This window comes from Tursiops truncatus, chromosome 1, assembly GCF_011762595.2.
Source record: "Tursiops truncatus isolate mTurTru1 chromosome 1, mTurTru1.mat.Y, whole genome shotgun sequence".
Lineage (NCBI taxonomy): Eukaryota > Metazoa > Chordata > Mammalia > Artiodactyla > Delphinidae > Tursiops > Tursiops truncatus.
In genome coordinates this window covers 183,189,427-183,208,056 of record NC_047034.1, presented here as the reverse complement: position 1 = coordinate 183,208,056, position 18,630 = coordinate 183,189,427, and the positions used below count along the sequence as shown (strand labels likewise).

The 18,630-nt window shown below is 57.1% G+C and overlaps 1 protein-coding gene and 1 non-coding gene across 2 annotated transcripts; one reads left to right on the top strand and one right to left on the bottom strand.

Moving 5' to 3' along the window:
• Positions 1 to 2,479: 2,479 nt before the first annotated feature.
• On the top strand, positions 2,480 to 2,552 carry TRNAR-CCU (transfer RNA arginine (anticodon CCU)). Its single transcript has one exon. It is a non-coding gene; the product is annotated as a tRNA-Arg (tRNA).
• A 191-nt stretch (positions 2,553 to 2,743) lies between these two features.
• On the bottom strand, positions 2,744 to 10,446 carry FNDC10 (fibronectin type III domain containing 10). The gene has a single exon (XM_073797591.1). The coding sequence runs from the start codon at positions 10,126 to 10,128 to the stop codon at positions 9,427 to 9,429; it is 702 nt and encodes a 233-aa protein (XP_073653692.1). The 5' UTR covers positions 10,129 to 10,446; the 3' UTR covers positions 2,744 to 9,426.
• Positions 10,447 to 18,630: the final 8,184 nt, after the last annotated feature.

Genomic DNA, 18,630 nt, shown 5'->3' with positions numbered 1-18,630 from the left:
CGCGACTTCTCTGGCCCCTTTCTCTGGGACCAGTGAACCTCGCCCGGGAGCGTTCCCAAATAAAGCTTGTTTAAGCTCTCCTCCGTTTCTTGGTGCCGTTCCTTATACTGAGCTCACGCGCCATAACTACTGAAGCCCAGGTGCCTAAAGCCCGTGCTCCACAACAAGAGAAGCCACCGCTATGAGAAGCCTGCGCACCACAACGAAGAGTAGCTCCCGCTCCCCGCAGCTAGAGAAAGACCGCGCGCAGCAACAAAGACCCAACGCAGCCAATAAACAAATAAATTAATTAATTAAATTTATTTTAAAAAAATAGCAACAAGATAGTATTTATCACCTTCAAAAGTTTCTTCATACCCCTTTGTAATTCCTTCCTGCACTCCCCTCCACCCGACCCCCCATCTCACCGGGTGACCACTGAGCTGCTTCCTGTTGTATAGATTAGTTTGTAATTTTCAGAATCTTATATAAATGGAATCATAGAGTACTTTTTTGGGGGGGGTTCGGGGGGGTCTTGTTTCTGTCACTCAGCATAATCATTTTGAGATTCACCCATAATGTTGCATGTATAAATAGTTCATTTCTGTTGCTGAGAAGTATGCCATTATATGGATATACCCCATTTTGTTGATAGACATTTGGGTTGATAGACATTTGGGTTGTTGATAGACATTTGGGTTGATAGACATTTGGGTTGTTTCCAGCTTCTAGCTATTACAAATAAGGCTGCTGTGAACATGCATGAATGAGTCTGGTTTTTTTTTTGGCTGCGTTGGGTCTTCATTGCTGTGCGTGGGCTTTCCCTAGTTGTGGCGAGCGGGGGCTACTTTTCGTTGTGGTGCACAGGCTTCTCGTTGCGGTGGCTTCTTTTGTTGCGGAGCACGGGCTCTAGGCATGCAGGCTTCAGTAGTTATGGCTCACGGGCTCAGTACTTGTGGCTCTCGGGCTCTAGAGTGCAGGCTCAGTAGTTGTGGCGTACGCGCTTAGTTGCTTCACAGCATGTGGGATCTTCCCGGACCAGGGCTTGAACCCGTGTCCCCTGCATTGGCAGGGGGATTCTTAACCACTGCGCCACCAGGGAAGTCCCCACGAATGAGTCTTTGTATGGACGTATTGTTTCATTTCTCTTGGCTTGATGCTTGGGTGTAGGATGATTGGATCATAAGTTTAGATGTACGTTTAACTTTTTAAGAGACTGCTGCTAAACTGTTTACAAAGCGATGTACTATTTTTTTCCTTCATATTTTCTTGGCTGTGCCACGCCACACGTGGGATCTTAGTTCCCCGACCAGGGATCGAACCTGCGCCCCTTGCATTGGAAGCATGGAGTCTTACTGCCAAGGAAGTCCCGTAGATGCACTATTTTACATTCCCATGAGCAGTGTTCCAGGTTCTCCACATCCTTGCCAGCATTTGATGTGATTAGTCTTTTCAGTTTTAGACATTTTTAGACGAGGTACCTCATGGTATCTCAGTGTGTGTATTTACCTAGTGACTAATGAAATGGAGCATAATTTCGGGTGCTTATTTGCCGTCACTATGTCTTCTTTGCCGAGATGTCCAAATCATTTGTGCATTTATCATTGTGTTGTTATTAAGTTTATGTATATATATTCCAGATATGTGATATGTAGATATTTTCTCCCTGTGGTTCGTCTTGTTCTCCCATCAATGTCTTTCGAAGGACAAAAGTTCTTAAGTTTGATAAAGTACAATTTACCAACTTGTTCTCTTATACATTGCACTAAAATATCTGATATGAAAAATATACTGGATGGGTTTAATGGTAGATTAGACGTTGAAGAAGAGAAGGTTAGTGAAATTGAAGACATATAAATAAAAAGTATAAATGAAACAGAAAAGCGAAACAAAATGAAAGAGAAGAAATAAACAGAGCATCAGGTTGTGGGGCAACCTCCAGCAGCTGATACATGTGTAATCGGTGCCCCGGGGGTGGGTTTGCACTCTGGCTGGTTGTCAGAGACACTGCTCCTGGCCCTGCTTGAACTCTGAGGAGTCTTGCCTCTAATCCTGTTTGTTGGCTCCTTTCTTGGCCTGGTGATTCCCTCACACACACACTAGTCAGTCCTAAGCTATAGATCTTCACATCCTCTTTCTTATTCTGTGTTCTGCCCCCCAAACTCCAGCCATCTTGGCCTCCCTGGCCTCCCAGATCCCTCCACTTAACTCAGGACAATACTGGGCTCTGCCTGAGTCCCTCCTCCTCGCTCTGCATCCTGAAAATCCTCCAGACAGTAAGCTGGAGCAGCCACAGAACTCAATTCGTTTCTTTCCTTTCTCTCAGAGGTCATGGCCCTTCATTGCATTACAGCCAATGTATTTGGAACTGCTGTTTCACATATTTTGTATGATTTTTTAGTTGTTTCAGGTGAAAGGGTAGTTCTGGTCCCTGTTACTTCATCTTGGCTGGAATCAGAAGTCTCACTAAGTCCATTTTAAAGGAGTGAAATGTGGGACTTCCCTGGTGGTCCAGTGGGTAAGACTCTGTGCTCCTAATGCAGGGGGCCCAGGTTCAATCCCTGGTCAGGGAACTAGATCCTGCATGCCGCAACCAAGGGGTCCGCATGCCACAACTAAAAAAAAGATCCCGCATGCCACAACGAAGATCCTGCATACTGCAACTAAGACCTGGTGCAGCCTAAATAAATAAATACATAAATAAATACATAAATAAATATTTTTAATATACATATAAATTTAAAGAGAGTGCAATGTGGAAACTCACCCTACAGATGTTAAGGTTATAATAATAAAGATAATATGGTACCACTGTACGAAAAGACAAACAGACCAATAGAATACAATAGCCCAGAAACAGACCCACGCACCTGGAAAAGGATGGATTGTTTCTGCAGACTGGATTGGGGAAATCGGCTCAGTGTGCTGATATAAAAAGTTGGATCCCTACCTCACACCATATACAATGTGACCTCTAGACAATTAAATATGAAAAGTAAAGTCATAAAGCCAGTCGAAAAAAATATTCTCATGGGGAATATTTATGTATTATCTGGGTGTGCGAGGATTGCTTAAGACCAAAAAAAAATGCATACAACATATAGGGAAAAAAAGATAGGTCTGATGATGTCATCAAAATTAAGGATTTGTGTTCAACAAGGGACACTGTTAACAATGTTCACAGTATAGGAGAAAATACTTGCAACATCTAGACAGTCAAAGGGGGGCTTCCCTGGTGGCGCAGTGATTAAGAATCCGCCTGCCAGTGCAGGGGACATGGATTTGAGTCCCGGTCTGGGAAGATCCCATATGCTGCGGGTCAACTAAGCCTGTGCGCCACAACTACTGAGCCCGCACTCTAGAGCCTGTGCGCCACAACTACTGAGCCCACGTGCCTAGAACCCGTGCTCCACAGCAAGAGAAGCCACTGCAACGAGAAGCCCACACACCACAATGAAGAGTAGCCCCCACTAGCCGCAACTAGAGAAAGCCCGTGCACAGCAATGAAGACCCAGCGCAGCCATAAATTAATTAATTAAAAAATAAATAGTCAAAGGTATGTATCTAGAAGTGTGCTGTTCAGTACAGCCCCACTAAATATATACGGCTATTTGAACTTACGTTTAAATTAATTAAAACTTAAGATGTGGTTTCTTGGTTATACTAGTCACATTTCAAGTCCCCAAATAGCCACAATGACTAGTAGATACTGACTAGACTAGTGACTACTGTGAATCGTGTTCCTCAAAAGAATATGTTGATACCCTAACCCCTGGGACCTGTGGATGTGCCCTTATTTGAAAATAGGGGTCTTTGCAGATGGAATAAAATTAAGTTATAATGGATTAGGGGACTTCCCTGGTGGTGCAGTGGTTAGGACTCCGTGCTCCCAATGCAGGGGGCCCGGGTTTGATCCCTGGTAAGGGAACTAGATCCCACATGCATGCCGCAACTAAGAGTTCACATGCCACAACTAAGGAGCTGGTGAGCCACAACTAAGACCTGGTGTAACCAAATAAATAGATAACTAAATAAAATACTTTAAAATTATAATGGATTAGAGTGGGCAATAATACAGTGAGTGGTGTCTTTATAAGAGAAAGGAGATGGAAATTCAGACACAGAGGCTCAGAGGAGACAGACAGACAGGAGGAGGCCATAACAGGGGCGTCCTTGGAAATTGGAGTCATGTGTCCGCTAGCCAGGGAGCCCCAAAGATTGCCGGCCACACCAGACACTGGAGAGAGGCGTGAAACGGGCGTGAAACGTTCCCTCAGAGCCTCCAGAAGGAGCCACCCCTGGCAACACCTTGATTTCGGACCTCCAGCCTCCAGAACCACGAGAGAATAAATTTCTGTTGTTCCAAGACACCCAGTTTGTGGTTTTGTTATAGCAGCCCCAGGAAACTAATACAGCACAGATAACATTTTCCTTATTTCAGAAAGTCCTGTTGGACAGCACTATTTGTGGACCTCTTGAAAATCAAGAGGAAAAAGCCACAGCAATGGGAAAATGTACAAAAATTATGAATAAGCAGTTATTCAGCAGGGAAATTCAAATGGCTACTAGGAATAGTAAGTGGTGTGCAGCCTCTCCAGTGATCAGAAGAAAGCAAATTAAAATCACATCCAGTTACTGCTACACAGCCAACAGATGGGCAAAGGCTACGAAACCGAACAATACACAGTGTTTGTGAGAAGTTGCGGAAGTAGAAACCTACCTGCCCCGCTGGCGGGAGTGCTGACTGCTTTGGCCGTTAAGGACAAACTGATAATATTGGTGGTTAGGTACACACACCCCTAAGATCCATTGCCCCTCACCTAGAGAAATCCTCACAGGGGTCCCTGAGGAATGTGGATGGGCATTTTCATGGCGACACTGTGATTAGCATTGCAGTTACCCGTGTACCCTCAGGGCTGAGGACAAGTCAGCCTGGTGGACACACACTAGAAATTGCATGCAATGAACAGAAACAATTAAAAATCTGTGCATTCTGCAACATGGATAAATCTCAAAGACACGGTGTTGAGTAAAAATTAAAAACAAGCCCAGCAGCACAGCATCAGAGTGGTTGCCATGAGGGAAGAAGGGAACGGCATGGGGAGAATCTGTCGCGCTGGGATCCAAATTGAGCAGGACAGAGACACGTGAGACAAAGGAAGGAGACAGTCCAGATAAAAGTGGGGGAGGGGAAGGAAAGGCAGATCCCAGACGTGTGAGGCCACGTAATCAACGCAGTGGTTAACAGCAGAGCTGGGAAGTTCTGAACGCTATCCCAGCCCACCCACTCCCCACCTAAGAGCGAGGGAAACCCAGCTTCGTTACATGTGGCCAAGGGGACAGAGCAGCGAGTGACTCCCACCCAGACTCTCCATAAGAAAACAAGAAGCGTGCTGACACCCCTGCAGGTAGAGAAGACCAGCCAGAAAGGCATGCCCCCAAAACAAGCAGACATTTTCACTGAATATTTCATCATAAGCTAAACAGAGTTAGGAAAACGAAAGTTACGAAAGAACACCCTGCATCAGAAATGGAGGGAACATTTTACTGAGGTCACTAGAAAAAATGAAAGTTTGAAAAGACAGCCGATACAGCATAGAAATGAAATAACAGATCTCTAAAGGAGGGGGGATATCTGGGGGGACCTTGAAAGAAAGAGGCAGTGTGTGTGTGGCCCTTGGGCTCCTGACTTAAGAAGGTGCAGCCTGACCCCACCCTGGGATGTGGACGCTTCCTCCCCTCTCGGCCGGCGCTTGCTGGGGTCACGCTTCCAGTCCCCAGAGAGATGCGGCTGGAGGAGGCTCTGGGTGTCAGGGACCCAGGACTCTCTAGACTCAGGCTGAAGGGGCCAAACTGCCCATCCCCTGGGCCAGGGTCTCCAGCAGCTCCCTGGCTGTCCCTGTAGACCAGCTCCAACAGCCCAGTCCCCCAGTCCTGAGATCACCAGGGAAACGCCAGCCCCACAGCCCTGCCCCAGTGGAGAAATGTTTCCTCCATTGCACCTCATGCTGCCTGCGCGTTTGTGTGTCCGCCCCCACCCCCTGGCTTAGCGGCCCCTGGGAGTGTGAGGTCCTCACGAGCCAGCGCTGATGAAACCAGCTTCTCCTCGGAGGCCGGAGGCCTGAATGTCCGGGGGACCTGGGGAGTTAGCAGCTGCCCTGGGGGCCGTGGGGAGGGGCCTGAGCAGGCCGGCCGGCCCGCACCTTACCTCCGGTGTCACTGCTGGGCCCCCAGAGCCTGCCACACAGGGCATTGGGCATGCGTCCACAGAATGACCATGAATCCCTCCTGCTGGCTGAGCGAGGAACACAAGCTGTGGGTCAGCTTTGGGGAGTGAGCAGGGAGTGTGCCTGGTGGCGGAATTTCAAGGACCTCAGGGTTCCGAGCAGGGTCAGGCTAGGGCTGCAGCCGTGGGCGGGGGTTGTCTCGGCCTGGGTGCGCGTCAAGTCGTGGCACAGACAGGACCAAGCACGGACCACTTACGCTTCTCCGCCTGGCTGATCTCACATAAGCCTCCACACAAGCCTCTGAGTTAGGTCCGATGACTGTTCCCACTTCACAGACGAGGAGACTGAGGCATTGAAAGGGTGCATGGCTCTTGAAAGCAGGGCCAGGCTGACAGCCCAGGCAACCCTTCAGTGTTTTAGAATCAGAGCAGTTCTTTCTACTCCACGTCAGAAAATCATAAGCTTAAGGAAGTTACCTTCAGGCACCACGAGAAAGACGAAGTCTTGACCGAGGGACAAGGCCTCCGGACCCCCACCTCCAGGGCACAGGGAAGCCGCACGTCTACCCGCCAGCCACGAGTCAGAGAGAGAGCGCGACTGGGGGTGGGGGGGGCCTCCTCGAGGACGTGGTGGGGATGGAGGACTGGGGGCTCGTAGGGGAGGAGCCTGGGTGTCCCCGCGCCCCCAGAATGGAAGGGCCACCTGGGGAAGCAGTTTTCAGGGGTGGCAACGGTTCAGGAGCAGAAGTGCTCCTCGTGGACACCAGCTCCATGCCGTCTCCAGGCCAGGGCTCCCCCACTGGACCCTGCTGGGCTGGACCCTGGGCCTCCAAGAAGCCCTTGAAGAGAGCCCTGAAGAGGCATCTCTGGAGCAGAGGGCTGCGGGTCAGTGCTGACCAGCCTCGAGAATCGGCGGGTAGGACAGGCCTGTGGCTCTAGCTGGCGTGAGCCCAGTCAGGGCCACGGACAGGGCCCCAAATCAGGTGCACGGCTGGGGGGAGGGCCCAGGGCAGGCCTCCAAGAACTTCACAGTGGCCGGTTGTGAACCCAGCTGCACACAGGAGCTAGAGGATGGACAGCAGGGCACCAGGGCCTGGGACCAGGGCTGCCAGCCCCACCCTTGTGGAAGACACCTGAGCGCCTGTCACGGGTGGCCTAGAGCTGCAAGAGGAAAAGGTCCCCCAGGGAGCCAGGCTGGAGGGATTGGAACCCCTTCCACTCCTGCTGGCTGTCTAGACACTTCACTGCACCCCGCCCCCTTGGCGGGAGGGGGGATGAGTCACTCCTCAGAGCATGGCCCGCCCCCAGCTGTTTGCCCCTCAGGGTCACAGCCGGCTCCAGGATCTCAAGGACAGCCTAGCCCAGGTGCGGGAGGCCCAGTAGGGAATGCAGGGGGTGACACAGTATGCGCCACGCACAGGGGCCCCAGGTCCGTCCTCTGGCCCCCACCCGCCCAGCTCTAGCACCGCGTGGGGATGCCCGGGCCGGGGAGGGGGCCCTTCTGGAGCCGCCTCACTGCTGCCTGTCACAGCTCACACGGGTCATTCCTGAGGCGGGGCTATTTCCAACTGCGGCAGGTGCCACTCCCCAGCCCCGCCCCACGGGGCAGGCCCCGGAGAAGATGCTTGTCCAAGCTCTGAGGGTGGACAGGCCAGCCGAGATACACCCTGCCTGTCCCTCTGCCACAAGCCGCAAGGGCAGGGTGCCTGTGCTCCCGGCCTGGGCTAACCCCACGTGACCTGCAAAGGGCCCAGGGCCAACCACTGGACTGGCGCCTGAGGAGCTGGGAAAAAGGGGTTCAACTCTCCCCCTCCCCCTTCTCTCCCCCCGAGTAAGCACACAAGACGGTGGTTTGGGTCTAAGAACGACGGACATTTAGACACTGGCGCCAGGCCCACGCCCCCCAGTGCCACGCCAGGGGCGGGCAGAGCAAGGACAGAGGCAGGGAGCGGGCGCTGCAGGGGCACCAGCCAGGCTGCTGGGGGAGGGGGAGTTCGCCACAGTGACTCCAGATGTGTCGGGCCCAGGACAGCCACAGTCGGGGGCTCAGGCAGAGCCGGGCGAGCCATGCTTCGCCCCTCCCAGCGCCCAGCATCGTCAGGTGGCTGGCACAGGAGGGAACCTCGGCCAAGACGCTCAGGTCTGCCCGGAGAGGGGCAAGGCCAGCCTTCGGTCCACGGCGAGCGGGTGGGAGGGCAGGGGGCAGCACCCAGCCAGATCCGGGGCAGCTGGCCCCTGGCTCGGGGATGGGGTGGCGTGGTGCTGTCCGTCATGCCGTGGTTGAGGCTTGGGGTCCAGATCACAGTGGAAGGTCCAGCTGGGCAAGTTGGCATCTAACCTTCACCCTCTGCATACGGCACTGCTCTTTCAGACCCCCAGTCCCCATGGAAAGTCCTCACCAGACACACAAAAGGAAGGGGAGGGAGCCCAGCCCTGGTGAACTGCCAGCTCCCACCGAGGTCAGGGGACACTCACCCCCGGAAACAACAGCTGGACGCTGGGCCGCCTGCCGAGCTAAGTCACGGCTCCCAACTTGTCAAATGCCCACACAGGGAAACACCGCAGGACGCTTCTTACCCAAACTGGATGCTCCTGCAAAGCTTGAAGGGAGGGTCCCCAGGGGGGCTCTGGCCAGAAGCACGCACAAGCTGCCAGCATCGGGGCCACAGACCCTCTTGGACAGCACTGGAAGGGTGGCTGGCTCCCGCAGTGGGCCCGAGATACTAAGGCACGAACTACCTAAGCCCATTGGGGTGGGGCGGGGAGAGGACAGGCTCCAAGTGGCCCCCTTGAGTCGGAAAAGCACACAGTGACCAAGCCATAACGACAGCCTGGTTTTTTCCCACTCGTCACAGGCTGGAGGCGCAGGGCGTCGGCCCGGGGGTGCCAATGGCTCTTGCGAAGAGGGTCTCTGTGCTCTGACGGTTCCCCCCAAGGGCTCTGGAGAGCGGGGAGAGCCCTGCACGCGGCTGGCATCTCCGCTCAGGCCCAAGGGCCAGTCCCGAGCTGGAGTTTGGGAGGCGGCTGCTCAGCTGGAAAGGTCGTGCGGTGATTCCAAGGCTCTGGGAAGGGCCGGCCGGTGCCCCATCTATCTCCAGCAGGCCCTGCGTGGAGATCCTCAGGATGGAGCGAGAGCGGGGAGGGGAGAGCGGGCCAAGGGCCTGGGGCCTCCCGCACCCTAGCCGGGCAGGCAGAGCCCGGTCTGGCGGGCGCCTCGCACTTCAGGGCTGCCGGCGCAGGCCCGGGCGCCCGAAGGCCGGGTGCATGAGGTTCTCCGTGATGTAGGCCACGAGTAGGCAGATAACCACGAGCATGACGCAGATGGAGCCGCCCACCGCCGTCATGGCCACAACGATCTCCCGCATGCCGGCCGGCTCGGCGGCGAACTCCACGCACTCGGCGGACGCGGCAGGCTCCGGGACGACGGCGGGCTCCGAGGCGACGGCGGGCTCGGCGCGCAGCGGCAGCGACTGCAAGCACAGGCGGTAGCGCACGCCGTCGTGCACGTCGGGCAGCAGGTAGTCGCGGCAGGAGGCGCCGAGCAGCACGCGCTCGCACGGGAAGCGCGTGTAGGCGCCGCGCCACGAGCAGTTGAGCGCGAAGGCGCGCACGCGGCGCGCCTCGGCCGGCGCCAGGCGCCACTGCAGTAGCACGCTGCGGTTGCGCAGGACGCTGGCGCGCAGCGAGCGGCCGGCCGAGGCGTGCGCCGCGCAGGCGGGCGCCTGGCAGCGGAAGCCGCGCGCCGGGCTGCGGAAGCACAGGCGCCCGCCGCCCGCCTCGGGGCCCTCGGGCAGCACCTTGTAGGGGCACCAGGGCGCGTCTGCCGACGGCTCCCAGCCCGGCGGCGTCGGGGCGGCCGCGGCGCAGGGCGGCGGCGCGCAGGCGGCCAGCAGCAGCAGCAGCAGCAGCAGTGGAGCGCGCATCCTGCGACTGGGCCGGGCGGCGGCGGGGCGCGGGCTCGGGGGCGCACGGGCGCGGGCAGTGGGTCACGCCGGCCGCGCCGCCGCTCCCCGCGCTCGCCCGGCTCGCCGCGCCCTCCGCCGCCGCCCGCTCCGACCCGCCCCCGCGCCCCGTGCGCGCTCGGACCCGGCGCGGCGGCGGAGGCGGGGCCACCCCCGCCCCGCCCCCCTTAACTCTCGCCGGGCCGCGGCCCCCCCGGAGGGCGGATCTCGAAGGAGAGGGGTGGCCGCGCGGGTCGGCAGGGGTCCGGCGCCGCCGGGGCGGCTGTGCCCCTCGGCCTCTCGCCGTGTGAGCGCCCTTCGGAGGCCTGCCTTTTCCCCTCCCCTGCCAGGCTTTTTCCGGGCTTTCCAGTGGTCCGCGGCGGGCTGGGGTCTCGAGTCGTGGCACCCGGGGGCAGCTTCGCGACTCTCCTTGGCCACACCTGGCAAGGATGCCGTGCCTCCAGATGGTGGGGAGCAGCGGCCTGGAGCGAGCGCGCGCGGCTTCACGCCGCCCCATCCCACACCCGCGGTGGGGACCGGCAAAGAAAGGGTACCATCTGCCGTGACCTGGAGGGGGTGAGGACGGAAACTCCTCCGCCCTCAGGGCTTCTGCTCATTTAGAAGTGGACAGCGCCGACCTGGGAGGGGCGCCAGAGAGATGAGACTTCCTCTGCTGAAAACTATTCACTCCGCACCAAAGAGGCAGCTACAGTGTGGACCACTCTCGGCTCTAATTAATCCTTCCCCCGCCTTCCCCGCAGATATGGCCCTGGGGCAGCCCTCCGGATCGCCCGGGAAGAGGGCCAAGGCTGGACAAAGGGAACAGCCCCGCCACAAGCCCACCTGGTGCAGCGGGTGGGCATCACTACCCGGGGAAGGAGGGACACATACCTTCCCCCACTCCGGTGTCCAGGAGGTCTGAGACCGTAGGCCTTCCATCCCCTCCAGCCTAACCGTCCCGTGCTCAAGACGCCTCTCCAGGGCCGGGGGACACGCAGCCAGGCCTGCCTGACATGACTGGATGTGAAGGAGCACACCATGTGCAGGGAGCACACCTCTGAGCCCCGGGCAGGGAGGCGAGGAGGGGTCCCTGGCAACTGTCCTGTGGACTGTAGTTTCCCGGCAGCCACTTCCAGGTGCTGTTCTCATCTGGGGGAGAGAGAGGAGGGACTAGGTGGGCTGCAACACTCACTGAGTCCTTGGTCCCCATACACCCATCCAAGGAGCACCCCACCTCCACCCCCGCCTCACTATTTCCTGGTCATCCCCCCAAATTCCAGGTCAGCACCAGATCGCAAGCCCTCTACCAGAGCCTGAAGCCGAGGGTCAGCGGCCCCCTACCCAGACCCAGCACACCGGCCAGAAGACCCTGCCCCCAACACCAGGCCTCTGCAGCTCCCTGAGACCCCGAGCAGGGTCTCCCCAGGCCGCTGCACCTAGTGGGGGAGGCCTGGGGGCGAAGGTTTGGAGAGAGGCACCCCTGGCCCTGCCCCTGCCTTCTACCCCCTCCCCCGGCAGGGAGGGCCCTGGGCTCAGACTCCTGCCCAGCTTTGTGGGGGACTCAGGGGGCAGAAAGTGACAGTGATCCAGGGACCCCGCGTCCTCACCCCGAGCTCCCTGGGGCCTCGACCAGCTTTCTCACACCGGTTTCCCGGGGAAGCTGAGGTCGCTGCGGCCGCTCTGCCCGAGGGGTAGGGATGGGACAGTGGTCAGAGGGTACCATGCTCTATGGTGGCCCAGGTCTCCACTGCCAGGTCTTCTGGGCCAGAGAGCAGCCAGGTGACCATTCCACCTGCCCACTCCAGAGAGGAGCTGGGCAGAAACGGGACTGTTCAGAGCTTTTGCAGCTGGTGGCGGGTAGGGGAGAGAATCCAGTTAGATCCAGCCTGAGGCCTCCCTGCGGAGCCTGATACCCATGCCCTTAGCCTGTTCGGGGGCTGGGGGCTCACCAGGCTGAGCTCTTCCTGGTCTGGCAGCTCCTGGCTAGGAGGAAGGGCCAGGCATGGCGTTGCCAGCTTTGCTGCTCCCCCACCTGGGCATTTTCTCTGTGCAGGGCATCTTTGGGCAAAGAGCAGGGGAGGGGAGGGGGAGGGCCGTGCCCTACGTGTCCCTGTGCAGGATCTGCTGAGCTGCCGCAGGATTGGGGAGGGCAGATGTGAGAAAGCTCTGCTTCCCAGCTGAGGGTTCTGGGCTGGTGAAGCAAACTGTCCCCAGAGATCACGGGGGACCCCCACCCTTCACCCCACATCAGGCCCCATACCCACCTCTGCAGCTGCCCCTGCCAGTGGCGTCGCCGTCTGTTGTCCTCTGAAGGCCCAGTACCAGGGCTTAGCTCTGTGGAGGGGCTGGAGCTCCCTCTGCCACCAGCCACAGCCTCTGAGGAAGGTGGATGGATCCTGGGCCCCTTCCCCTGGCCCCATAGAGACAGCCCATCTCAGATCCTGGACCTACCAGCCCTGAGATCCCCTAGCCAGAGCCCCCGACAGCTCCCTGCCCAGAAGTAGGAGCTAATGGGGTTTGCAGGAGCATCTGGGGCTGCTGTCGCTCCTGCCCCATTAGGGAAGGTGAGGGGGAAGTCAAGGTCAGTGTCCACCTTCCCCAGGGAGCCGAGCGTGGCACGAGTGGCCTCCCTCCCACCGGAAAGGGCACGTGGGCAAGACCTCAAAGACCAGATGGCCCACCTTTAAGCTGCTGCCCACCCACCAGGGTAGCTCCCTCACTGCGCAGAGACCCTCCTTCTGGCTGGAGCCAGCTTCCTAGGCAATTGCACTGGAAACCAGAGGATGGAGCCCCGGCTGTGCAGACACGGAAGCCAGTGCTGGGCACAGCCAGGCTGGAGTGAAGACAGGGGAGGGGCAGCAGACAGAGAGGGACCAACACGTGAGGTGAAGGCAAACCCAGTGCCCCCACTCCCCACACCACGTCGCGGGCGGGTGGCACCTCCCTGCCCCACGCTTGTCCTGACTCCCAGTGCCAGCGCCTCCACTTCCCTTTGGGGGCCTCTATTCTCTGCTCTCAGGCTGTGGGGCTTTGGGTGGGCTCACCCACCTCGCCCAGGGGCTGCCGGAGCACCCAGGCCTGGCCAGTCAGACCGTCCCCTTGGCCTCAAGGCCTTTGCCGAAGCTTACAGGAAAGTGTGGTTGCTCTACTGGCAGAAGTAGACGTCCAGCTGCTGATCGAAAGGTATCTCAGGGGAAGAGCTGGTCAGAGAATGAAGCCATCCCCTGAGGGAGGCAAGAAACCTGCCAGAAGGACTTCCCTGGTGGTGCTGTGGTTAAGAATCTGCCTTCCGATGCAGGGCACGCGGATTCGATCCCTGGTCGGGAAACTAAGATCCCACGTGCCACAGGGCAACTAAGCCTGCACACCGCAACTACTAAGCCTGCGAGCCACAACTAGAGAGAAGCCGACGCACCGCAACGGAAGATCCCGCATGCCGCAACTAAGACCCAACGCAGCCAAATAAATAAATAAATATAAAAATTTTTTTTAAAAAAGGAAAAAAAGAAACCTGCCAGAGTATTTGCACCGAGTGTCTGGATCCAACATTGCCTGAAGCAAGCCCGCCCCTGGACTTCAAAGGCACAGGGGCCAGGAAAGCCCCTCTGTGCAGACACTGGGACACCAGCTGTCTGACCATTGCAACTCAGAGGCCCACCCAGCACGTGGCCTGCCGGCCCCGCTGACCTTGCCAACTCCACCTCCCACCCCTCCACCCTGACCCCTTCCCTTTCCTAGAACCCCCAGGTCACTCCCTCTGCCTAACATCCCCTCCCTGAAGACCTGAGCATCTTCCCCCAGCCCCACCCGCCCCCCACCCTGGCTGGGGTCCAGAGGCCCGCCCCCTTCCCCAGCTGTGGACTGTGGACACAGACTGAACCCCAGGGCTCAGCTTCCTGCAAGGGGCCAGCAAGGTGAGGCAGAGACCACAAGGAAGGAGAAACCATTTCTGTGCAACGAAAACGTGGTTCCCCGGGTCTCCTGTTGGGTGAGCAAGCGGGCACTCGACGTTGGGAGGTCCAGCTGCGGCTGGCCCTGAGCATGGGGCGGGCAAGGAGGGGAGAGGCCTCCATCCAGCTCCCGCAGGCCCGGCTAGGACACACTTCCCTGTCTGAAGGGCCACTTTCCGGAGGTCACCAGCTGTGTGGTTATTTCCTGGACGTTTTCTTTAAATCCCTTTGCAGGAAACATCATATCACAACCACAAATAAAAGAAAAGTCAATGTCAGACGGTGTTGGCTTCTGGGCTTCCTGCTTGGAGGCTTCAGACTGTCAAAGTGTGTCCGCAGAAGCCTCCATGGCCTTCACCCTCTCCAAACCCTGCCTGCTGCCCGAGCCCAGCAGGCTGCTGGCCGCCCCCGGCATCCCTGTAGCCCCCCCCCCCCGACTCGGGGAGGGGGCGTACAGGTGACTTCACCCAGGTGGCATCTCACTGGCGGGGGTCCGGGCTCCAGGACCTGTGGGAAATGGTTCTGCCCAGCAGGGGAGGTTGGACCAGCCTGAAGCGACAACAGCAACTTCCAGGGAACCCCCTGCCTCCAGACAAGGTGATCCCCCCCAGCCCATCCGGGCTGGGAGAAAGAAGCTGGTGTTGGGCCGCTCGGACCCTGAGCACGGAGGTTACGGGGACACGCGGGTGACCACTGTGTGGGCTGTTTGAAAAGGAGAGGCTTCGGGGCGGCAGCTCGTCCTTGGCCCCTCCCGGCGGCCTTGGCGTTCACGGTGTCCTCAGGGGCCAGGAACCACCCCCTCTGCTGCCTTTGCGTCTCCGGCTGCCGAGGGTCCTCTCTTCCCGCAGGCCAGCCTTGCTCACACCGCAGAGGACCAGGCGGTTTGGGGGGCGGCCGGACATCCGGGGAAGGGGGCCTTTTCGGGGCGCAGCACTCCCCTCTTGGCGGAGCTGGGCTCTGAGAAGCGGGTCGTCAAGCTCAGGTTGGTCTCTGTGGGGCTGCTTTTCTCACCTGCGGGACCTGGAGTTGCCTCCAGCCGCTGGCTGGACGGCTCGGCCCGCTATGTGGCCTCAGGGCTCCAGTGCCCCATCCCCGGTAGGTGAAGCTGAGGGGGGCGACCTGCACCCCATGCCCTGTGAGGGGAGGGGGAGCAGAGGGGACACCAGAGAGAGACTGCCTGGGTGCCTGGGTGCCCCAGGCCCCCCTCCCAGTGCACGCTGAGAGCCTTCATACAACTCACTGCCTGCTTTGCATCTGCAGTGAGGCGGCCGGGGCAGAGGGGACAGGTGGGCACCCAGCCCCCACTGTTTTCCTGCCCAGACATCCCTGCTTCTCTGCTCCCTGAGGACAGAGATGCCCTGGGCGTTTGCAGGCATGTCCCCAGGGCAGAGTGGGCAGGAGGCTGGCATCTGTTTTCTCACCTGCAGACTCAGGAGAGGAAGGTCCTTGTCTCCAGGGCCCCGCCAGGATCTGCCTGCGCAGCTCGGAGCTCAGGGTGGCTGGCTTCTCGGGGCCCCCAGCAGCTCTGTCAGAGTACAGCATGCTGTGGGCCGTAAGGGGCAGACCCTGTGCCCGAGGCTCCCAGGACACGCAGGACAGGACCTGGCCTGGGACCTGGCTCCCTTCCCTCCCTAGTATAGATGAGCCAGGAACCAGTAGTACCAGGGGACGCCTGACAACGAGCTGGGCAGCAGGCAGGGGCAGAAACTGAGGCTCAGGGGGTCCACGAGGCTGGGACACGGGGCAGGTCCCAGCCGGGGGTCTTCCCTGTGGAGGGACCTACAGGGCTATCGGTGGGTCCCTCCCTCCCTTCCCGCCCTCCTCACAGTACAGATCAGCGCAGGCCTCGGCAACATGATAGCTTTTGCTGAAAATTCATTGAATTGAGCAAAAAAAAGTGGTGAGCAGAGAGTAGAATCTGCTGTGTTGTTTCCAAGGGCCGGAGAGGAGGCCCATGTGTGAGGTCACTCAGATCCCCTCTGGCCCGTTTCTGCTTTTGTACAGATGCCCTCATGTCGCCAGTGGTGGCCAAGGGCCTCAAGAAGGCTGGATGAGGGCTGGGCCTTGCTGATCAGCCTGGGCTCAGGGCATCTGCAGCTCTGCTGGCCCTCATCAGCCAGGCCCCTGCCCACCTCGTCTCAGGCCACTTTACTGACTGAAAGCTGCCCAGACGCCCTAGGAAATTGCCCGTCTTGTTTACGTTTTCACATGTATCAGCATAAAAATGTCCACAGTCCTCTCGTTTCCGCTGCATATGTAATCATCTTCTTTTTCACTCTTAATGTGGAAGAAAAATGTATCGCTCACCACGCCCCATTTGTGTTTAGAAAGGGTCGATTTTGCCCTTCCCTAATCTCTGCAGGCCTGTCTTTCTGGAAGGTGAACCGGGGCGTTCCAGCATCCTGCCCTGCTTAGTTCCCAGCTCCTGGGGGAGATGGATCCGGAGGGACAGTGACAGGGCGTCTCAGGAGCCCCTGCTCTGCTGTGTCCTCAGAAATTCGGGCTCTGGGAATGTACACGTCTCTCCTCTCCAATTAGTGTGGAGAATGGGGATAAACTTCCCCTGTTCTCCTTCCAATGCTATAAGGCTGCCCCCGGGCCTGCAATTGGCACAAAGGGGCCTCCTCTGACCCCTGGACTTCCAAGAGTAGACCCGTCTACCCCCACATCCAGCCTCCTGATTGGGTCTTTGCCCTGATAACACTGAATTGACATCTCTCAGTGTGATGAGTCCGCGTGGTCTTCATGGGCATCCCCCACGCTGCTCTGTGGCCAGGGCCAAAAAGGTGACAGTGCAGCCCTCAACCTTATCTTCACTCTTGCAAAATAGACCTTGGCTTCAGGTGTGGCTTGAGGAGCAAGTGAATATGCCGGTAGAGGGCTGACCTGTTTTTATTAAAAAATTAATTTATTTATTTTTGGCTGCATTGGGTCTTCGTTGCCGTGCGCGGGCTTTCTCTAGTTGTGGCGAGCGGGAGCTACTCTTCGTTGCGGTGCGCGGGCTTCTCACTGCGGTGGCTTCTCTTGTTGCGGAGCACGGGCTCTAGGCACATGGGCCTCAGTAGTCGTGGCACATGGGCTTAGTTGCTCCGCAGCATGTGGGAGCTTCCCGGACGAGGGCTCGAACCCGTGTCCCTTGCACTGGCAGGCAGATTCTTAACCACTGCACCACCAGGGAAGTCCCTGACCTGTTTATTTATTTATTTATTTATTTATTTTTGGCTGCATTGGATCTCCATTGCTGCACATGGGCTTTCTCAAGTTGTGGCCAGCGGAGGCTACTCTTTGTTGTGGTGCATGGGCTTCTCATTGCGGTGGCTTCTTTTGTTGCGGAGAACGGGCTCTAGGCACGCGGGCTTCAGTAGTTGTGGCACGTGGGCTCAGTAGTTGTGGTTCGTGGGCTCTAGAGCGCAGGCTCAGTAGTTGTGGTGCACGGGCTTCGTTCCTCTGCGGCATGTGGGATCTTCCCGGACCAGGGCTTGAACCCGTGAGCCCTGCATTGACAGGCAGATTCTTAACCACTGCAGCACCAGGGAAGCCCCCTGACCTGTTGGTTTTGATGAGTGTATGAACCTCGTATTACGTGATGCAGAAGAAATTCATTCGAAAACAAAGTCAAGGAAACAACAGGGTGGATCACGCTAGAAGCTGATGATATCACTGCTCCAAAGTGTCTCCAACCAGAACTTAGCAGCGAAGGGAGAAATTGTCGGGAAGGCCACACAGTTTTTTTAGGTGTCTGAAACATTGATTCATATTGCTCATTTTATTGCTGCATAGTTGATTTGCAATATTATATTAGTTTCAGGTGTACAACATAGCGATTCAACGTTTTTCTAGATTATACTCCACATAAAGTTATTACCAGGACTTCCCTGGTGGTCCAGTGGGTAAGACTCCACATTCCACACTCCCAATGCAGGGGGCGCAGGTTTCATCCCTGGTCAGGGAACTAGATCCCACACGCCGCAACTAAGAGTTCGCATGCTGCAACTAAAGATCCCACGTGCTGCAACTAAGACCTGGCACAGCCAAATAAGTAAATAAATAAATATATTTTTTAAAATTAAATAAAGTTATTACCAAATAATGGCTATATTTCCCTGTGCTAAACAGTGAATCCTGGTTGCTTATCTATTTTATACACAGGAGTTTGCATCTGTTAATCCCATACCCCTATCTTGTCCTTCTCCCTCTCCTCTTCCCACTGGTAACCATCAGTTTGTTCTCGTATATGTGAGTCTGATTCCATTTTGTTATATTCACTAGTTTGTTTTATTTTTAAGATTCCACATATAGGGAATTCCCTGGTGGTCCAATGGTTAGGACTTGCCACTTTCACTGCCAGGGCCTGGGTTCGATCCCTGGTGGGGGAACTAAGATCCCACAAGACGCGTGGTGTGGCCAAAAAACAGATTCCACATATAAGTGATAACATACAGTATTTATCTTTTCCTGTCTGACTTATTTCACTAAGCATAATAATCTCTAGGTCCATCCATGTTGTTGCAAATGGCAGAATTTCAGTCGTTTT

Excerpts from the sequence above, each read along its gene's own strand:
- FNDC10 (XM_073797591.1), bottom strand. The coding sequence starts at position 10,128 with ATGCGCGCTCCACTGCTGCTGCTGCTGCTGCTGCTGGCCGCCTGCGCG.